Genomic DNA, 21,708 nt, shown 5'->3' with positions numbered 1-21,708 from the left:
AGCAAGTTCCAGGACAGCCTGAGCTACAGTGAGACCCTACTTTGAAAAACAAATTATACATACATCCACACATACTTATATATACACACATTCCTCTCTCTCTCTCTCATATATATGCGTTTTTTATTTATTTATTTATTTATTATTATTATTTTGGTTTTCTGAGGTAGGGTCTCACTCTAGCCCAGGCTGACCTGGAATTCACTATGGAGTCTCAGGATGGCCTCGAACTCACAGCAATCCTCCTACCTCTGCCTCCCGAGTGCTGGGATTAAAGGCGTGTGCCACCACGCCCAGCCATATATATATATATATATATATTTATAAATGAAAGAATATGAATGGTTATGCCAGGGTCTCCTGCCACTGCAAATGAACTCCAGACACATGTGTCATTTTGTGCATCTGCATTTTATATGGGCACTGAGAAGTCAAACATGGGCCATCAGGCTTTACAAGTGAGTGCCTTAAACCACTGAAATCTCTCTCAAGATCTGACCCTGAACTCTCAATTCTCCTGTCTCTACCTCCCAAGAGCTGGGATTACAGGCTACACCATCATGCTTGATTTACCCAAGAAAATTTAATATGACCTTGGGTATGTAGGCATTTAAGATTATGTCTATATAAATCAAACATTTGCTGATAGTAAATCATAAGGGAATTTAGGGTTTTTGGGGGGGATGGGGCAGGGTGTCATTCTGCAGCCCAAGAAGGCTGGAAACTCACTACATAAACCCGACTGGCCTTGAACTAAGTAGCGATCCTGCCTCAGCCTCCCAATGCTGAGATTAAAGGTATGGACCACTTCATCTGGCTAAGAAATTTATTTTTGAGGCAGGGTCTCTGGTATTCCAAGATGACATAATACATTTACTTATTTGAGAGAGAGAGAGAGAGAGAGAGAGAGAGAGAGAGAGAGAGTGAAAATGGGCACATCAGGGCTTCTAGCCATTGCAGTGAATTCTAGAGGCATGCACCACCTTGTGCATCTGGCTTTACCTGGGTACTGGGGAATCAAACCTGAGTCCTTTGGCTTTGCCTTAACTTTTGCTAAGCCATCTCTCCAGCTCTTAAGACGACATTTTCTTTTAACAACAATTTTTTGGACTGGAGGGATGGCCCAGAGGTTAAGGTGCTTGTCTGTGGAGTCTAATGACCTGGATTTGATTCCCTAGTACCTACATAAAGAGATGCACAAAGTGGCATATGCATCTGGATCTCGTTTGCAGCAACTGGAGGCCCTGGTGTACTCATTCTCTGTCTCTCTGCTTTGTAAATAAAAACAATTATTTAATCATATATACATATATATATGTGTGTGTATATATATATAAATTTTGCCATTCATAAAGTACAAAAGCAAATTTTCATAGTAATAAAAGGGATGTTCTTATTTAGTTTTGCATATGTAATTAAATTTCTGCTCAATATATGGCACTTCAGGAAACAGCATCTTTGGTACCTTCCAGAATTGACTGATGCCTTGATTTTATAAACACTGAGAACACTTCTGCATATAAATACATAATGCAAAATGGCAGAAGCCTGTTTAGGGTCATTTCAAAAACTGTTACAAATTTTGTTCTAATCCCAAACCTAAATTCATTTATTGTTCTTTTAAAGATAGGGTCTTATGTAGCCCAGGTTGGCCATGAACTCACTAGGGAGTTAAGGATAACCCTGAATTTCTGCTCCTCCTACCTTCACCTGTAGGGTGCTAGGGATTACAGGTGTGCATCACCACACTCGCTTTATGTGGTGCTAAGAACCAAACCCACTCTGACCTTTTTTTTTTTTTTTTTTTTGGTTTTGCAAGGTAGGGTCTCACTCTAGCCCAGGCTGACCTGGAACTCACTATGGAGTTTCAGGGTGGCCTCAAACTCATGGCAATCCTCCTACCTCTACCTCTCGAGTGCTGGGATTAAAGGCGTGTGCCACCATGCCTGGCCTGACCTTTCTTTTATGTTAGAGAGCAAGAGAGAGCATGTGTGAGTGAGAGCGAGAATTGGCACACCAGGCCTCCAGCCATTGCAGTCAAACTCCAGACATGTGCACCCTGTTGTGCACATGCGCAACCTTGTGTGCTTACATCAGCTCATGCATCTGGCTTACGTGGGACCTGGAGAGTGGAACATGGGTCCTTAGGCTTTGCAGGCAAGTGCTTTAACTGCTAAGCCATCTCTCCAGCCCCCAAACCCACTCTCTACCGAGCTACATCCCCAACCCCTCATTTAAAAGGTTTATGAAACAAATTGGTAACTCTAACAACAATTTAAAAAAATTCTAGTGCGTTCCAACTCAGATAGACTAATTTGGTACTTACATGTTGAGGAATAATGGAAGGAAAGATTAAAAATCTTTTTTTCCCCATAATTAAGCTTTTATGATTCTATAAGAGCAGACAACTCTGTATGTACAATAAAAACACTGCAATGCATAAAAATGTAATAGTCTGCAATCTGAGCCAAGCTGTTTGGGCAGCGTTCCCCAGTGCTGTGTGGGATGACAGAATACACAGCTCACTGCATGCTGTAGCTCCAGATCCGAGGCCACACTGAGATCACACAGTGCAACACAGGTGAGCACTGCCTGATTCACCCTGAGGTGTAACCCACCCCCGCCCTAAGACCGACTGAAGCCTTCATGGCCCTACAGTGAATACCAATATTTTCTCCTCTTTCCTTCTCTCTTTAGAGAGATCAAAGTTGAGAGCTGAGGGAGGGAGGGAGGGAGGGGGAAGGAGGATGAGAATTGGCATGCCAGGGCCTCAGCCAGTACAGTTGAACTCCAGACACTTGCGCCACCTAGTGTGCATGTGCAACCTTGTGTTTACCTCATTTTTGTGCATCCGGCTTTTGTGGGATCTGGAGAGAGATCAAACATGGGTCCTTAGGCTCTGCAGGCAAATACCTTAACCACGAAGCAGTCTTTCCAGCCCTCCTCCTCTTAAAGTCTAAATCTTACTCTCTTAAAAAAAAATAGCTCTTTCCAGGTGTGGTGGCCTTTAATACCAGCACTCGGGAGGTAGAGGTAGGAGGATCGCTGCAAGTGTGAGGCCACCTGACACTACATAATGAAGTCCAGATCAGCCTGGGCTAGAGTGAGAGCCTACCTCAAAAAAGAAAAAAAAAAGTACATTGATTATATTATTGTGTGTCCAGAAACTTTTCACTATAACCAAATTTTTCATGATGCTTACATTCACGTATGTGACCCCATTTAGGGTTGTGACACACAGTCCAAGCCACCATCATCTTTGGCCTATGCTACCATAGTTGTCTGCCAACTGGTCTCTTCAACTCTGTTGCTGACTTCTTCCAATCTCTTCTCTACATAGAGGCCATGGATCTTTTAAACAAAAGCCAGTCTATGGGCTAGAGAGGTGGCTTAATTGCTAAAGCACTTGCCTGCTAAGCCTAAGGACCCATGTTCAACTCTCCAGATCCCACATAAGCCAGACGCACAAGGTGATGCAAGCACACAAGGTCATATGTGCACACAAGACGGTGCACATGTCTGGAGTTTGACTGTCGTGGTTGGAGGCCCTGGTGTGCCAATTCTTTTACGCATGTCCACTCTCACCTCAAAAAAAAAAAGGGGGGGGCTGGAGAGATGGTCTAGTGGTTAAACGCTTGCCTGTGAAGCCTAAGGACCCCAGTTCGAGGCTTGGTTCCCCAGGACCCACATGAGCCAGATGCACAAGGGGGAGCACGTGTCTGGAGTTCGTTAACAGTGGCTGGAAGCCCTGGCATGCCTATTCTCTCTCTCTGCCTCTTTATCTGTCACTCTCAAATAAAATAAAAATAACAATTTTTTTTTAAGTGAGTCTGTTAGGCTTGTCTTAAAAAAGAAAAAAAGAAAAAACCAAAGCCAGGTATGGTGGCGCACGTCTTTAATCCCAGCACTCGGGAGGCAGAGGTTGGAGGATTGCTGTGAGTTCAAGGTTACCCTGAAACTCCATACTGAATTCCAAGTCAGCCTGAATTCCAAGTCGCTAGAGTGAGATCCTACCTCAAAAAACAAAAGAGAGAGAGAGAGAGAGAGAGAGAGAGAGAAGGGGGGGGGAGAAAAGCAAACAACATTGCTCTGTTTAAATGTGCTCTGGCTGCTCTGTAGAAGGCCGGCCAAAGCCCACCGCCAATGTCCAGCAGCCTAGCCAGACCACCCCATCTCAACACCTCGATCACTGTGCTCTGTATTCGTGGCTTTCATTGCCAAGCACTCAAAGCTTATCCCTTGCTTTAGACTTTTCAATGAGCTGGTCCTCCCAGAATATCCACATAGTTGACTCTTATGCCCCATCTCAGGTCTAGCATTACAGTTGGAAACCTTTCCCATCAGGGCTGTAGAGATGGCTCCATCAATAAAGCACTTTGCACACGTGCACGAGGACCGAGTTCAGATCCCCAGAACCTGTGTAAATGCCAGGCAGCAAGGCAGCATGCACCTGTAATCCAGTGCTGGGGAGGGGGAGACTGGAGACCCCTGCAGCAAGGGCAAGCCAACTGGCTAGACTAGTTGAACCAGTGAGCTCTGGGCACAGTGAGAGACACTCAATAAATAAGGCAGGGATGATTGAGGAAGACACCCAATGCTGACCTCTGGCCTCCACATGCGTGTACACATACTTGCGTACCCCCAACACATATGCATAACACACACAGACACCAAGGGATCAAAAATAAAAGCCTTCTCTAATAATCTTTTTTTTTTTTTTTTTTTTTAATTTATGGGCTGGAGAAATGGCTTAGTGCTTAAGGCACTTACCTGCAAAGCCAAAGGACCCAGGTTCAATTGCCCAGTACCCACATAAGCCAGATGCATAAGGTGGTGCGTGAGTCTGGAGTTCATTTGCAGTGGCTGGAAGCCTTGGCACACTCATATTCTCTTTCTCTTTCATGCCCTCTTGAATAAATAAATATAAAATATTTTTAAAATTTTTTGTTTGTGTTTTCGAGGTAGGGTGTCACTCTAGCCCAGGCTGACCTGGAATTCACTATGGAGTCTCAGGGTGGCCTTGAACTCATGGCAATGCCTCCCGAGTGCTGGGATTATAGGCATGTGCCACCATGCCCGGCATTTTTAAAATTACTTATTTGCAGCCGGGCGTAGTGGTGCACGCCTTTAATCCCAGCACTCGGGAGGCAGAGGTAGGAGGATCACCGTGAGTTCAAGGCCACCCTGAGACTACAGAGTTAATTCCAGGTCAGCCTGGACCAGAGTGAGACCCTACCTCGAAAAACCAAAAAAAAAAAAAAATTGAACAAGAATAAAATTACTTATTTGCAAGCAAAGAGATACACAGACTGTGTGTGTGTGTGTGTGTTGTGTGTGTGTGTGAGAGAGAGAGCGAGTGAGCGCGCGCAAGCAAGCAAGCAAGCAGGCAGGCACTCCAGGGCCTCCAGCCACTGTAAACAAACTCCAGACACATGTGCTGCTCCGTGCATCTGGCTTATGTAGGTACTGGGGAATCAAACTCCCGTTGTTAAGCTTTGCAGGCAAGCACCTTAACAGCTGAGCCATTGCTCCAGCCCCAAGAGTCTGCCTTTCCTATTAGCTTTTACCACTGACTTTATCTTCCTCCCCTTACTTCCAATGACAATGGGACCACATACATATCTTGTATACTATATTAGACCATTCCTTGTCTGCTACTTTAGCAAGATACCTGACACTAGGGACTTTAGAAAAAGAAGAGGTTTATTTAGCCAAGTTTTATAGGCAAAAAGTCAAAACAGCACTGCAACAATTCTCCCAGAGCGCCCCCACCCCTTGTATTCCATTATGACAGAGGGTATCCTGGCAGAAGCATGTGTGAGAGGGAGAGGAAATACCATGGTGAGGCAGGAAAGGGTGGATTCCCTCAAAAACTAGCTTAGTGACAGGTTTGGCTTAATGGAGCATATGGTAAACTGTGGGTTTAACCTCTAACACTTAAACAATCAAGCAAACCAACCAAAAAAAGAACTAGCTCAGAATCCCATGAGAACCACATTAACCCCTTCCGAGGGCACTATCCCCAGCAGCCTAACCATGTTCCAGACCCCACCTGTTACAGGTTGGAACAGCTCAACACTGGCATACCTGGAGACCAAGCTCACCTTGAGGAGCAATGCTCAGATCATAACCACACCACAGCAGATAGGGTACTATGCAGCAGGGAGTTAGGTGTCCATATACTTGTTGAAGGACATGGGGATAATGAATTGGCAAAGGAGGTTGGCCCTCAATCAGAGAAGGTTATAGGGGCGTGGCTCAGTGGTAGAGCTCCTGCCTAGAATCCCCCAGAGAGGGGAGAGCCCTTGCCCTGCACAAGGCCCTAGGTTCCAGTCCTAGCAGTCTTTTTTAAAGTTTAAAGTATTTGAGAGAGGGAAAGAGACGTACATGTGTGTGCATGCACACACACAGAATGGGCATGCCAGGGCCACTAGCCACTTTGCACAGCTGGCTTACATGGGTACTGGGGAATTAAACCTGGGTGGCAGTCAAGCACCTTAACAGCTAAGCCATCTCTCCAGTCCTTCTAGCAGTCTTTAGAAAGTCTCAGATGTGGCCAGGTCCCTTCCTATAGGGACATTTTTTTTTTTTTTCAAAAGCAGCTGTGAAACTAATCCTTGCTTTCACAAGCTTCACTAGTCACAGCTCCTTCCCTTCATGCTGCTGTTTGCAGCTTCAGGAGAGCCACTGCTCCTCTCTCTACCTGCAGGCACCATGAAGGAACCGAGTGACATGCATTCAAATCAGTACCTTGAGTTTCTGGTTCCCCAGTGTTTAAGATGCAGACAATGCCACACAGGCAAATGTTACCTACTTAAGGGAACTTGGGTTACTTCTGCTGTTCCTCCCCACACACATACCAGGAGACCCCAGCCTTGGGTGGCAGAAACCTAGCCAAGCTCCTGGCTACTCTGGCCTTTTCAAACTTTTCAGGGAAGGAAACATTGGACACATCCACATTTTACTAGTGGCCCCAAGTTATTTTCTGTGGTTGAGGTATTTTAAGGCAGTTTTTGGTTTTCTTCTACTGTTCTAAATCTAGCTGAGCTTTTGCTGTGATCATGTTTCATGAACCAAGAACCATTTTAAATTAAGACATGCCTCATCCTCCAGGAGCTGGCAACTATAAAACAGTCTTTTTTTTTCTTAAAGCTCTTAAAGTAACCTATTCGTGGCTTTAAAAAAGTAAATAAATCCAGGCATGGTGCTGCATGCCTTTAATCCCAGCAGAGGTAGTAGGAACACCATGAGTTCAAAGCCACCCTGAGACTACATAGTGAATTCCAGACCAGCCAGGGCTAGACCGAGACCCTACCTCAAAAAAAAAAAGTCATGGTCCCCGATTTAGGATGAGATTACATCCAAATAAAACTTTTGTAAATTGAAAATATTATAAGTAAAAACCGCATTTAGGGCTGGAGAGATGGCTCAGCAGTTAAGGCACTTGCCTGCAAAGGATTTGATTCCCCAGTACCCACATAAAGCCAAATGCACAAAGTGGCACATATGTCTGGAGTTCATTAGCAGTGGCTGGAGGCCCTGGTGCACCCATATTCATTCATTCTCTCTCCCTCCCTCTCCCTCCCTGTCCCTCTCCCTCCCTGTCCCTCTCCTCCCTGTCCCTCTCTGCTTGCAAATAAAATTAAAACATCTTTTTCAAAAATGCATTTAAGGACAGGAGAGATAGCTTAGCAGTTAAGGCACTTGCTTGCAAAGCCTAAGGACCTAGGTTCGATACTCCAGGACACACATAAGCCAGATGCACAAGGTGGTGCATGCATCTGGAGTTTGTTTACAGTGAATGGAGCCTTGGCACACCTATTCTCTCTGCCTCTTTCTCTCAAGTAAATAAACAAAATATTTTAAAAGTGCATTTAAGCTAGGTCTATAATTCCAGGACTCTAGAGGCTAGGGCAGAATCAGAAGTTCAAGGCCAGCCTGGGCCACATAGCTGAGACACTACTTCAAAAGAAAAATAATGTTTACTACAGCTGATTTGTCAAACATTAGCCTGGCCCACCTTCAGCATGTTCCAGACACTTCCATTAGCCTACAGTAGAGCTAAAAAAATCATCTGGGGCTGGAGAGATGGCTTAGTGGTTAAGCGCTTGCCTGTGAAGCCTAAGGACCCCGGTTCGAGGCTCGGTTCCCCAGGTCCCATGTTAGCCAGATGCACAAGGGGGCACACGCATCTGGAGTTCGTTTGCAGAGGCTGGAAGCCCTGGCGCGCCCGTTCTCTCTCTCTCCCTCTATCTGTCTTTCTGTGTCTGTCGCTCTCAAATAAATAAATAAAAAATTATAAAAAAATCATCTGATGCAAATCCCCATTATACAATAAAACACTGACTATTACATGTAATTTGAACACAGTACACCATCCTATATTGACCATTCATCCTCATGATTGTGTGGCTCTTGCAACCCAGCCTTATAAGAAAGCACTGATCCAAATTCTGTCTCATCCAAGGACATCAAAGTTTGAAACACGGTTTCCACTCAGTGTGTAACACCCTTGATCCATTGTCAGATTTGTGAAGTTGAAAAGTTGTTAGATCAAATCATCTTAAGTCAGGGAATAGCTGCAATCCAGAAAGACTTTGAACATTATTTCCCAACATCCCCATGGCCCAAGTTCCCGTTATACTGCGTGTGCTCTAAAGTGCTCATTAAAGACCTTAAGCCAGGCTTGGTGACGTGCACCTGGGATCCAAGCGCTTGGGAGGCGTCCTCAGCCAAATATTGAGCTTAAGGTCAGCCTGGGCCACATGCGACACCCCCCCCCCAACGTGTGCACGCATGTGCTCATGCGTACACACACACCCAGCGGATCTTGTTGGACACACTGCTCTGTCACATTTTCCCATTTCATCTGTACCTTGAACATCGTTTGATGTCAGAATGTCCCCTCTACATCATTAACAGCCTCTTTCTCCAACTAGGAATTATTTGAAGCTAAAACCGTACATTAGCTTGGAGGGAACAAGACATTCTCCAGGAGGGAAAGCTTGAAGGGTGCCAGTGACCTCTGCACCAATGTCCCAAGGTGTCTTAACCTACTTTCTGGGGCTACCTGCAGAAGTGAGGGGAGGAGACTTAGAGGAAAGACCAGGGAATGGGTGCTCCCCTTCATCACACACACACACACCCCACCCTGTGGGCTTTTCACCCCACAGATGAGATGCACTGTAAGTTTCAGACAAGTTCAGTTCCAGGAAACAGAGCAAGGTCTTGCATGTTCCCCAGAAGGAAAGCAGATAACCCAGGCCTCCAGGCCCTCCAGCAGGATGATTAGGTCACCCAGGCTCTGGGGGATGGTCTGGGATGAGGCTGAGTGAGGTTAGAAAAGTCTCGCATGGGCTGGAGAGACGGCTTAGCAGTTAATCGCTTGCCTGTGAAGCCTAAGAACCCCGGTTCAAGGCTTGGTTCCCCAGGACCCACGCTAGCCATATGCACAAGGGGCGCACGCATCTGGAGTTTCTTGCAGTGGCTAGAAGCCCTGGTGTGCCCATTATCTTCTCTCTCTCTACCTGCTTCTTTCTCTTTCTGTCTGTTGCTCTCAAATAAATAAATGAACAACAACAACAAAAAAATTTTTTTAAAGAAAAGAAAAGAAAAGGTCTCACAGGTGATCTCATTGAGAAGAAACAACCCAGGGCCCATGCACGGGAACCTCTAGTCTGCTGTTTGGTTCAACTAGCTCCAGGGAGCCCTGCCAGCCCACAGGTGACTTCAGCAGCATAAGCAGACACCCAGCACGGGCCACGTCCTCCGTGTCCACACTACAACAAGCCCAAGGCCACAGAGGCAAAAGCCAAGGCTAATTTCAACAAGGAGTGACAGTAGACTAGGTCTTCTCAGAACTGTCTCTTTTGGTCTGGCTGCCCAGCTTTGTGGAGGGTCCTAAAAGCCACTGCCATTGTGAAAGACAAAACCCCAGCCCCAGATTACTGCCTGGCTCACTACCTGAACAAGAGCAAGATGTCTGCCATCGGTACCCAGACAGAAGGACTTAGAGCAGCACCCCAGGGATCCCATTCAAGAGAGGGTAGGAACTAACTACAACCCATCCACTCACCTCCAAGGCAGCCACTGTCTCCAGCCCCAAGGTCAGCCTTAAATGCGCTTAGTAGCCAGCAGGTGTTTTGAGGCTTCTGGTCTTTTCCTCACCGGGCTGGTTTGTAAGCATTTTTAATGTTCGTGGGCCTGGCTGCACATTGAGATCAGCTGGGGAGCCTGGGCCCAAGGACCGACTGAGCTGATCAGGATGGGAAGCCTGGCTTTCTCAGGTGGTTCTCATGTCCAAGTAAGTGCCTCCTCAGAGGTGCCGTGGGTCATCAGCCTCCACATCTGGGCCTTTTGAGGTCCTTCCATGGACTATCAAATGTGGGAGGTAAATAAATAAAAAGGAAGGGAGGGCTGGGGAGGTCAGTCAGTGGTTAAAGGTGCTAGCTTACAAAGCCTGCTGGGTTTGATTCCCCAGCACCCATGTAAAGCTGGGTGCAAAAAGTGGCCCATGGGCTGGAGAGATGGCTTAACAGTTGAAGCATTTGCCTGTGAAGCCTAAGGACCCAGGTCTGATTCCCTAGAATCTATGAAAGCCAAGTGCATATGGTGACATAAACATCTGGAGTTTGTTTGCAGTGGCTAGAGGCCCTGGCACACCAATTCTCTCTCTCTTATAAATAAAGAAAAATAAAATATTTTTTAAGCGGTACATGCAAACCAGGTGTAATGGTGCACTCCTTTCATCCTAGCCCTTGGAAGGCAGAGGTAGGAGGATCGCCATGAGTTCGAGGCCACCCTGAGACTACATAGTGAATTCCAGGTCAGCCTGGGCTAGAGTAAGACCCTACCTCGAAAAAAAAAAAGTGGTACATGCGCCTGGTATTCATTTGCAGCAGCAAGAGACCCTGGTGTGTATGTGTGTGTGCATGCCTGTGCACGCACACACACACACACACACACACACACACACACACACAATAAATAGAACTAGGGAGATGGCTCGGTTGTTAAAGGTACTGCTTGCAAAGCTTGCAGCCTGGGTTCAATTCCCCAGTACCTACGTCAAGCCAAATGCCAAAGTGGCACATGCATCTGGAGTTTGTCTGCAGGGACAAAGGCCCTAGCCTACCCATTCTCTCTCTTTCTCCTCACAAATAAATAAATATTTTTTTAAAAAAAAAGAAAATTCCCAAGCCGGGCATGGTGGCACATGGCTTTAATCCCAGCACTCGGGAGGCAGAGGTAGGAGGATCACCGTGAGTTCAAAGCCACCCTGAGACTACATAGTGAATTCCAGGTCAGCCTGGACTACAATGACACCCTACCTCGAAAAGCCAAAAAAAATAAAGAAAGAAAAAAAGAAAATTCCCTCTGCCTCTTTTTCTCTCTCAAATAAATAAATAAAATCTTAAAAAATAAAAGGACTGGAGAGATGGCTTATCAGTTAAGGCACTTGCCTGCAAACCCAAAGGACCCAGGCTCCATTCCCCAGGACCCACGTAAGCCAGATGCACAAGGTGGCACACGCGTCTGGAGCTCATTTGCAGCATCTGAAGGCCCTGGTGCATCCATTCTTTCCCTCTGTCTCTCTCTCTGCCTCTTTCTCTCTCAAATAAATAAATAAAAATTAAAAAAAAAATAAATTAGAAAAAGAAAAGAAATAAAAAATTTAAAAATAGAGTGGGAGGAAGAAAGGAAGAGAAAGACAGAGAAGAGTGTGGGAACATGCCATTGTCAGGAGGGCTTGCCTAGCATCAGGAAGCCCTGAGGGCAATCCCCCGCCCCAAACTGCACACCTGTACTCCAACCTCTTAGGGAGTTTCTGAAAGCAAAAAGAAAAAAAGGAAAAGAAAACAGAAAAAAAAAAGTATCTCTGTGGGGTGTGGTGGCGCTCATCTGTAACCTCAGCATTTGGGAAATGGTGCCGGGAAGACCAGGAGTTCAACAACAGCCTTGCCTCTATAGGGAGTTTGAGGACAGCCTGGAATGCATGAGCTCCTATCTTAAAAAACAAACAAACAAAAATAATTTCCTGCCTTCACATTCCTGTCTTGAAGATAAAATTACAGTTTTTATGTTCTTGCATCATTAACACATGGAGATATGAGCCTCCCAGCAGGGAGGAGGAATTGTTATCACTGGCATTATTTATAATTTGTCAAAGTAGACAGTAAAAAACAAACAAACAGAAAAAACATGCTGGGTGTGGTGGCACATGCTCAGGAGGCAGAGGTAGGATCAATGTGAGTTCGAGGTCACCCTGAGACTACATAGTGAATTTCAGGTCAGCTTAGGCTAGAGTAACACTCTACCTTGAAAAGCCAAAAAGAAACCACCTGAATGATCTCGGACTGTTTGTTTTGTTCTTTGTTTGTTTGCTGCTTGTTTTGAGGTAGGGTCTCACTGTAGCCCAGACTGACCTGGAATTCACTACGAAGTCTCAGGGTGCCCTCTAACTCATGGTGACCCTCCTATCTCTGCCTCCCCAGTGCTGGGATTAAAGGCATGCGCCACCATGCCTGGATGTTGACTGTATTTTTTAAAATTTTTTAATATTTTATTAACAACTTCCATGATTATAAAAAATACCCCAGGTGATACCCTCCCTCCCCCCACTTACCCCTTTGAGACTCCACTCTCCATCATATCCCCTCCCCATCTCAATCAGTCTCTCTTTTACTTTTTTTTTTTAATATTTTTTTTGTTCATTTTTTATTTATTTATTTGAGAGCGACAGACACAGGGAGAAAGACACATAGAGGGAGAGAGATAGAATGGGCGCGCCAGGGCTTCCAGCCTCTGCAAACGAACTCCAGACGCGGGCGCCCCCTTGTACATCTGGCTAACGTGGGACCTGGGGAACCGAGCCTTGAACCGGGGTCCTTAGGCTTCACAGGCAAGCGCTTAACCGCTAAGCCATCTCTCCAGCCCTTCTCTTTTACTTTTTATGTCTTGATCTTTTTCTCCTCTTATGATGGTCTTATGCAGGTAGTATCAGGCACTGTGAGGCCATGGATATCCAGGCCATTTTGTGTCTGGAGGGAGCATGTTATATGGAGTCCTATCCTTCCTTTGGCTCTTACATTCTTTCCACCACCTCTTCCGCATTAGACCCTGAGCCTTGGAAGGTGTGATACAGATATTGCAGTACTGAGCACTGAGGTCATGTCTTTCCATCACCATGATACCTTCTGAGTTGTCCCAAGGTCACTGCCATCCGAAAAGAGAAGATTCTCAACCAAAAGTGAGAGTAGTATTAATATAAGGGTGTGAACATTAACAGAAGTGCTTACTAGGCAGTTTGATAAGCATAGTATATACATTTGGCCTTGACTGTATTTTTTTAAAGCCTTTTAAAATTCTCTAAAGCCAATGTACTCCTTGCTGCCCATGTCCCTGAGCAATTTCATTATGCCCTTGGTAGGCATCATCACTAGCTATTAGTATATAAACACCTGTTTATTATACCATTGACATTTAAAAATGACTTTATGGGGAGAAAAGCTCGCATTGGAAAGTTGACACCATAATTCCTCAGGAGATTCAGGAAGGACTTGGAGCTTGGAATCCACTGGCTGGTGAGGAATACAGCTTTCCACACCCTCCTCTGTGAGTGCAACTGGCTATACACACACTCCTGGGTAAATAAGTGCCAGAAAATCCTCAGGGCGTGGGAGTAAATTGGCTTCTCCAGATGTTGTCCCTTAAGGAGCTAATTTTCAGTTCTTGGCCAATGTCATTTGGCACAGACCCAGCAGATAGGGAGGAAAAAGGGAAAGAAGGAATGTGGGGTGGGGGAGGGGAGAGCGAAAGGAAACCAAAGAATCTGGATCTGGGGCTCACTTATAAAAATCAGTTCCTAGTCCCTAAATAGGATAGGTTTGTTTGTTTGTTTGTTTGTTTGTTTGTTTGTTTGTTTGTTTGAGAGAGAGAGAGAGAGAATGGGCATACCAGAGCCTCTGGCCACTGCAAATGAACTCCAAATGCATGCACCACCTTGTGTATCTGGCTTATGTGGGTGCTAGGGAATCGAATCTGGGTCCTTAGGTCTCACAGGCAAGTGCCTCAATTGCTGAGGCATCTCTCTAGCCTGATAGGTGTTTGTTTTTTTCTTTTGTTTTGTTTTTATTCTATTTTTATAGCTATTTATTAGTTTTTTCGAGGTAGGGTCTTGCTCTAGCCCAGGCTGAATTGGAATTCACTATGTAATCTCAGAGTGGCCTCGAATTTATAGCAATCCTCCTACCCCTGCCTCCCAAGTGCTGGGATTAAAGGCGTGTGCCACCACTCCTGGCACATATTCCTTCCTATAGGTATCAAAAACTCATACTTAACAATGAGCTCTGGGTTGCAAAAGAGGATTTAGTTTTGCACCTGTCTTTAAGTCTTTGTCCATCAGTTCAACAAAGACAAGTACAAGTGCTACTGATAAGTTATAATTTAAAAGGGGGGGGGAACTGGAGAGATGGCTCAATGGTTAAGGAGCTTGCCTGCAAAGCCTAACAACCCTGGTTTGATTCCCCAGTGCCAATGTAAAGCCTGATGCACAAAGTGAAGCGCGTATCTAGAGTTCTTTTGCAGTGGTTGGAAGCCCTGGTGTGCTCTCTCTCTCTCTCTCTTTCCTTGGAAACACTTAATTTTAAAAAATTGGGAGAGATGGCTTAGCGGTTAAGCACTCACCTATGAATCCTAAGGACCCCGGTTCGAGGCTCAATTCCCCAGGACCCACTTTAGCCAGATGCACAAGGGGGCGCACACGTCTGGAGTTTGTTTGCAGTGGCTGGAAGCCCTGGCGTGCCCATTCTCTCTCTCTTTTTCTCCCTATCTCTCCCTCCCTCCCTGTTTCTCTCTCTGTTGCTCTCAAATAAATAAATATAAAAAAAAAACAACTGGGGCTGGGTATGGTGGTACATGCCTTTAATACCAGCACTTGAGAAGCAGAGGTAGGAGGATTGCTATGAGTTCAAAGCTGCCCTGAGACTCCATAGTGAATTCCAGGTCAGCCTAGGCTACTGTGAGACTCTACCTCGAAAACAAAACAACAACAACAACAAAATATTTTTTTGCAACATCTTATTCCAGTCCAGGTTGACTTGGAATAACTCACTCTGTAGCCCAGGCTGGCCTCAAACTCATGGCAATCCTCCTACCTTAACTTCCTGGGTGCTGGGATTATAGGTGTGAGCCATATGGTGGCAGTTATTTTAGCTTTTAATTAATTACATGTGCATGTGTGCATGGGCGCAGCAGGGGCTCTTGCCACTGCAGATGAATGCCTGTCCAGCTTTATGTGAGTGCCTGGGGAGTTGAACCTGGACTGACAGGCTTTGCAAACAAGTGCCTTTACTAAGCCATTTCCCAAACCCTGTGGCAGTCACACTTCTGATAATATTTTTTAAGACAAGATCTTGCTAGGTAGCCTGGGCTAGTCAGTGATCCTCCTGCCTCAGCCTCCTGAGCACTGGAACCATCAGCATGTCCTACCAAGTCTGACTAAGTGCATGTCTTAACCTATGAACCAGCTTACTTACACCAGCTTAGTACTACCTCATTGTCGGAAATCTGTGCTTATCAGGGTTGGGGACAGGGTAAGAATCAGTTCCTCGGCTGGAGAGATGGCTTAGTGGTTAAGCACTTGCCTGCGAAGCCTAAGGACCCCAGTTCAAGGCTAAATTCCCCAGGACCCACGTAAGCCAGATGCACAAGGTGGCTCATGTGTCTGGAGTTCGTTTGCAGTGGCTGGAGGCCCTGGCGCGCCCATTCTCTCTCCCTCTCTCTATCTGCCTCTTTCTCTCTCTGTCTGTCTGTTGCTCTCAAATAAATAAATAAAAATAAACAAAAACTTTGTAAAAAAATCAATTCCTCACTGAGGCCTCTAAATAGCAGAAGCACGAGTCATGGCCAGGGTTGAGGGACACACGTGGCTTACTAACACCCTCTGACCTTGGGATCCAGGTTATGATGAGGCTCCTCCATCTGCAGGCAGGTACTAGGCACCTCTGTTGCTGGCATCTGTGAGGTGTGGGATGGCCCTCAACACTACTTGCTGCCAAAGCATTTAGAACTCACAGCTCTCTGAGTGTGAGGCACTAGTCTTGGCTAATAATCACACAAAATTCTTCTCATCTACTACTATCTCCATAGATTTGTAACAACCTTGTGTATGTTATTAGGCTGGGCATGGTAGTAAGTACTTATAGTTCTAGCACCGGGGAGGCTGAGGCAGGCAGATCACTTGAGCCTTTGTGTTTGAGTCCAGTATGAGGAACATAATAAAACCATAATAAAAACAAAACCAAAGCCAGGTGTGGTTGCATACTTGGGAGGCAGAGGAAGGAGGATCGCCTTGAGTTCGAGGCCACCCTGAGACTACATAGTGAAGTCCAGGTCACCCAGAACTAGAGTGAAACCCCTATCTCAAAAAACAAAACAAACAAACAAAACAACAACAACAACCCCCCCAAAAAAACACAGCCAGTTGTAGTGGTGCAAGCCTTTAATCTCAGCACTTAGGAGGCAGAGGTAGGAGGATCACAAAGTTCAAGGCCAGCCTGAGACTATATAGTGAGTTTAGCCTGGGCTAGAGTGAGACCCTACTTCAAAAACAAAAAACAAAAAACCAGCTAGGCATGGTGGTGCACATCTTTAATCCCAGCACTCAGGAGGTATAGGTAGGAGGATCAGGGTGAGTTTGAGGCCACCCTGAGATCACATAGTGAATTCCAGGTCAGCCTGAGCTAGAGTGAGAACCTACCACAAAAAAACAAAACAAATCAAAAAAATAAATTAAATAAAACAACAAAAAGCCCAGTGTGGTGGAACACAGGCAGGGGCCAGAGAAACCAATCATGAGTTTGTAAGTTCGAGGCCAGCCTGGTCTACTTAGTGAGTTCCAGGCCAGCAAGAGGTACCTAGGGAGATTCTGTCTCAAGAAAACAAAACAGGTGCTGGAGAGATGGCTTAGTAGTTAAGGCATTTGCCTGCAAAGCCTAAAGACCCATGTTTGGCTCTCTAGATCCCATGTCAGCCAGACGCACAAAGGTGAGGCAAGGTGACACATACCTACTAGGTGGGGCAGGTGTCTGGAGTTTGATTATAGTGACTGAGGCCCTGGTGCACCAATTCTTCCTCTTTCTCGAAATAAATAAATAAAAGAAAACACAACAAAGATAGGCTTGGTATGGTGGTGATACATGCCTTCAATCCCAGCTCGTGGGAGGTAGAGGCAGGAGGATCAGGAGTTCAAGGTCCTCCTCCACTGCATAGCAAGAGGGAGGCCCGCCTGAGCTACATGAGCCTCAGTCTCAAACAAAGTGCTGTGTGTGTGTGGGTGTGTGTGTGTATGTACATGTCTGTATGTGTGAAATTATGTATGTAAGCTTGTGGAGAGCAGAGAATCATGTTGGGCTCTTCCTTAGTCACTTACCATCTTATTTTTTTCCAGACAGAGTCTTGCACTGACCCCAGAGCTCAATAACAGATAAGCTAACCAGCAAAAGTCCCAGGGGTCCTCCTATCTCTGCCTCCTCAGATCTGGGGTTACAGGCATATGTACTACCAGGCATGAATCTTTACATGGGTTCTAGGGTTCCAAACTCAGGTCCTCACATATGCATGGCAAGCACTTTGCCCACTGAGCCATCTCCCCATGTTCCCCACAAAAGTTTTTTTTTTTTTTAAATATTTTTATTTACTGTTTTGCAAGCAGAGAGAGAGAGAAGAGAGACAGAGAGAAGGGGTGCACTAGGGCCTTCAGCTGCTGCAAATGGAGTCCAGATGCATGCATCTGGCTTTAAGTGGTCACTGGAGAACTGAACTCAAGTAGTTAGGCTTTACAGTCAAGCACCTTAACCACTGAGCCTTCTCTCCAGCCTCTCATTCTAGTGTTTTCTTTGTTTGTTTTTGTTTTTTGAGGCTGACCTGGAATTCACTATGTATTGTCAGGCTGGCCTTAAGCTCACAGCAATCCTCCCTCCCAAGTGCTGGGATTAAAGGCCATAACACCATGCAACTTGTCCTGGACCACATACGCCTATCTCTGCCCATGTCTGCCATTGTGCCTGGGATGCCCCTCTCCTATTTAGCCAGCAAGTGTGATTTTTTTTCCTCACTGGAATTGCATTCTTGCATCTGTGGTCTTCTGCTCTGCTTAAGTAGCTGTGTTCTCCATGCCTCCTACCACCTCCTCAACTAGCTTCTGCGTCCAGTTCACATCTGCACCACCAGTGTCTGCCCACACTAAGCCCTAGCGCCATTGCTATTTTTAAAATTGAGAGCCAGGCGTGGTGGCGCACGCCTTTAATCCCAGTACTCCGGAGGCAGAGGTAGGAGGATCGCCATGAGTTCAAGGCCACCCTGAGACTACATAGTGAATTCCAGGTGAGCCTGGGCTAAAGTAAGACCCTACCTCAGAAAACCAAATAAACAAAACAAAACAAAAAACACTTCTAAAATATATTGAGGGCTGGAGAGATTGCTCAGTGGTTGAAGATGCTTGCTTGGAAAGTCTGACGCCTGGGTTTGCTCCCCCGGTACCCACATAAAGCCCATGCACTATGTGGCACATGCATCTGGAGTTCATTTACAGTGTGGCAAGAGCCCCTAGCTTGCCCATTCTCTCTCTCTGTCTCTCTTTGTTCACAAGCATATAAAAAATAAAATAAAATTGAATTGAATTGAGACTTAGACTAGCCTAAGATCTGTACAGACAAGTTCCCTTAACCGAACTCAAGAGAGGTGGAGTGCTGAGGGACCCAGAAAGAGTGCTTGAACTCTGGGTTGAGGTCGAGTTACAGGTGGACTGGGCTTAGGAGTCTGAGGCAGGAGGATGACAAGTTCAAGGCGTTCAGTTACTGTGGATTGAGTTCACGGGCACCCTGAGCAACTTAGTGAGAGCACCGTCAAAATAAAAAAGGTGGTAGGGCTGGAGAGATGGCTTAGTGGTTAAGACACTTGCCTGAAAGCCAAAGGACCCAAGTTTGATTCCCCAGGGTCCACGAAAGCCAGACACACGAGGTGGTGCATGTGTCTGGAGGCCATTTGCATGGCTGGAGGCCCTGGCGCACCCAATATGTCTCTCTCTCTCTCTCCCTCTCTCTGCCTCATTCTCTCTCTCTCTCAAATAAATAAAAACAAACATTTAAAGGCATGTGCCATCATGCCTGGCTTTCAAAAAAAATAAAAATAAATTTAGAAAAGGAAAAATAAGACTGAGAGTATATAGCTCAGCAGTAGAGCACTTGCCTAGAATCCTCTAGTGAGAGGCTGGGGGTGTGGCTCAGCCGCAGGCTACATCCACTGGAGGCATGCTCCTGATGGACAGATCTGTTTATCCTTAGTTAATTCAGCAGTCTCTCCAACAAACACGCTGACACTGTGGACAGAGGAGAGGCAGCCGGACCAACGACCTTGATTCTTGGGGAGTTTATGCTTTGCTGGGTTTCAGACTATAACCAGAGTGCAATGAGGGGCATCCTGGGGGATCTGGGAGTTTACTACAAGGCATTTTTCAGTCCTGGAGAGAGGGAGGGCGAGAGGGAAGTGACTGGTCCCTTATGTTTGTACTTTAAGAGGATAGAAATTTGAAGGTGTGGAAACCTGCCTTCCTGAGTTTGAGGTGATAATGATGAGGCCTGGCTTCCATCCTTCGAGGCCAACCCAGTTGGATTTATCATCTGTGGAAAAAATATGAGACTTGGTAGATGGATGAGGAGGAATTGATTTTCTGGCCCAAACTGACTTCACAGAGCATTGCATTAAAAAGTCGGGTCATAACCAATCCTGCCCTTCTCTTGAGGCTTTTCAGCTTTCAATAAGAGAAGCAGTCCCTGTCCCCGATTTCCAACCCTGAGGCTGTAGCTTGTCACAGGAGGACCAGGAAGGAGGAAAAGGGCAGCCAGAGGGCACATGACTAGGCTTCACATGACATCAGAGAGTGTTGACGCTCCCTGATCACTTACCACTTCCCCAGAGAATGGATTTTCTCATTTCAACTGTGTATGTAATATGGGCTGTTCTTAGTCCATTTTCTATCTCTGTCACAGAAAATCTGAGACTGTGGCTTATGATTCTAAAAGCTGGACTTCCAAGAGTATGGCACCCATATCTACCTGGCTTCTAGAAAAAGGCTTTGTCTGGCATAAACTCAGGACAGAAAGGAGATGAGCCAGCAGGCCCATATGGAAGAGGAAAAGGGACTTGTGACTCCATAGATAACAAATTCCTGTGAAAAGAACATTAACCTGCCCAGGACCCACACCCCTCCCACCTGCCCCATCTCCCACCACTGCTGCTTTGAGGAGTTAAGTTTCCAATACATGAACTTTGAGGGAACACACTCAAAGTACACGTGAGTTAGGGCTAGCAGCTTGTTAGCAAAGCATTTGCCTAGAATCCCCAGTGAGGGGCTGGGGGCGTGACTCAGTGGCAGAGCTCCTGCCTAGAATCCCCAGTGAGGGGCTGGGGGCGTGGCTCAGTGGTAGAGCTCCTGCCTAGAATCCCCCAGTGAGGCGCTGGTGGTGTGGCTCAGTGGCAGAGCTCCTGCCTAGAATCCCCAGTGAGGGGCTGGGGGCGTGGCTCAGTGGCAGAGCTCCTGCCTAGAATCCCCCAGGGAGGGGCTGGGGGCGTGGCTCAGTGGCAGAGCTCCTGCCTAGAATCCCCAGTGAGGGGCTGGGGTGTGGCTCAGTGGTGGAGCTCCTGCCTAGAATCCCCTAGTGAGGGGCTGGGGGCATGGCTCAGTGGTAGAGCTCCTGCCTAGAGTCCCCCAGTGAGGGGCTGGGGGCGTGGCTCAGTGGTGGAGCTCCTGCCTAGAATCCCCTAGTGAGGGGCTGGCTTCCAGCAACTCTCCTGCGAGGCAGGTATCCAAGGGCAGCTCAGCCCGGCCAGCGCAATGGCTTACTCCCTGGTGGTGGTAAGTCAGGGGGTAAGATGCTTTCTGTGTAAGCATAAGAAACTGAGTTCAGCCCCGGAAGCGCGCACTTTCAAGCAGCCAGCGCACGTCATGGCGGCCCGACATCTGTTCGGGGCCGCCTGGACGTGAGCGGGCAGGCGACCCCGGGGGCTCCAGTGCCCCGCCGCGCCTGGTAGGGTCTTAGTTCGTGGCTACGCCAAGAAGCCGGTGGTCAAGAGCATCAAAGGCGGAAAAGGAGGTGCAGTTGCTGTGGAGCTGAAGGATCCGGAAGTGTGCACCGACCCCGTCAAGCTCTCCACACACGCCATGGGCGTCAACATCTATAAGGAAGGTCAGGACGTGGTCCTGAAACCTGACTCTGAGTACCCTGAGTGGCTATTCCAGATGAACATGGGTCCGCCAAAGAAGCTGGAGGAGATGGAGCCTGACTCCCGAGAGTATTGGCGGCTGCTGCGCAAGCAGAACATCTGGCGCCACAACCGCCTGAGCAAGAACAAGAAGTTATAGCAGAAGGAGAAACCCACCCATGGCCAGCAGCTGCCAAGACCTAGGGCCACTGACCTCTGCTCTGCTTGCCATGTCTGATGATGTTGGATGGGAGGGAGCGGGGCTCTCAGACTCAGACCTCCGTGCTCCACTGGTCCCAGCCAGTCCTGGAGATGCAGCGGGATTCAGTGTCCCAAGTGCTGCAACTAGATCTGTACTCCTGTCAAAAAAAAAAAAAAAGAAAGAAAGAAAGAAACTGAGTTCAATGCCATGTAAAAGTGCTGGGTATGGTGACATGCTAGGGGCAG

At 46.7% G+C, this 21,708-nt stretch overlaps 1 protein-coding gene and 1 non-coding gene across 2 annotated transcripts; one reads left to right on the top strand and one right to left on the bottom strand.

The window, feature by feature from the left end:
• Positions 1–14,301: 14,301 nt before the first annotated feature.
• LOC123459163 lies at positions 14,302–14,429 on the bottom strand. Its single transcript, XR_006636070.1, has one exon. It is a non-coding gene; the product is annotated as a small nucleolar RNA SNORA40 (small nucleolar RNA).
• A 6,464-nt stretch (positions 14,430–20,893) lies between these two features.
• Positions 20,894–21,463, top strand: LOC123458571 (39S ribosomal protein L54, mitochondrial-like). Its single transcript, XM_045142789.1, has 2 exons — positions 20,894–20,914; positions 21,071–21,463. Exons 1-2 carry the CDS (start codon positions 20,894–20,896, stop codon positions 21,419–21,421), a joined length of 372 nt encoding a protein of 123 aa, XP_044998724.1. The 3' UTR covers positions 21,422–21,463.
• Positions 21,464–21,708: the final 245 nt, after the last annotated feature.

Source organism: Jaculus jaculus, chromosome 2 (assembly GCF_020740685.1).
Source record: "Jaculus jaculus isolate mJacJac1 chromosome 2, mJacJac1.mat.Y.cur, whole genome shotgun sequence".
In the NCBI taxonomy this organism is placed as follows: domain Eukaryota; kingdom Metazoa; phylum Chordata; class Mammalia; order Rodentia; family Dipodidae; genus Jaculus; species Jaculus jaculus.
The sequence above is the reverse complement of the archived record's forward strand: the minus strand, read 5'-3'. Positions and strand labels throughout refer to the sequence as shown.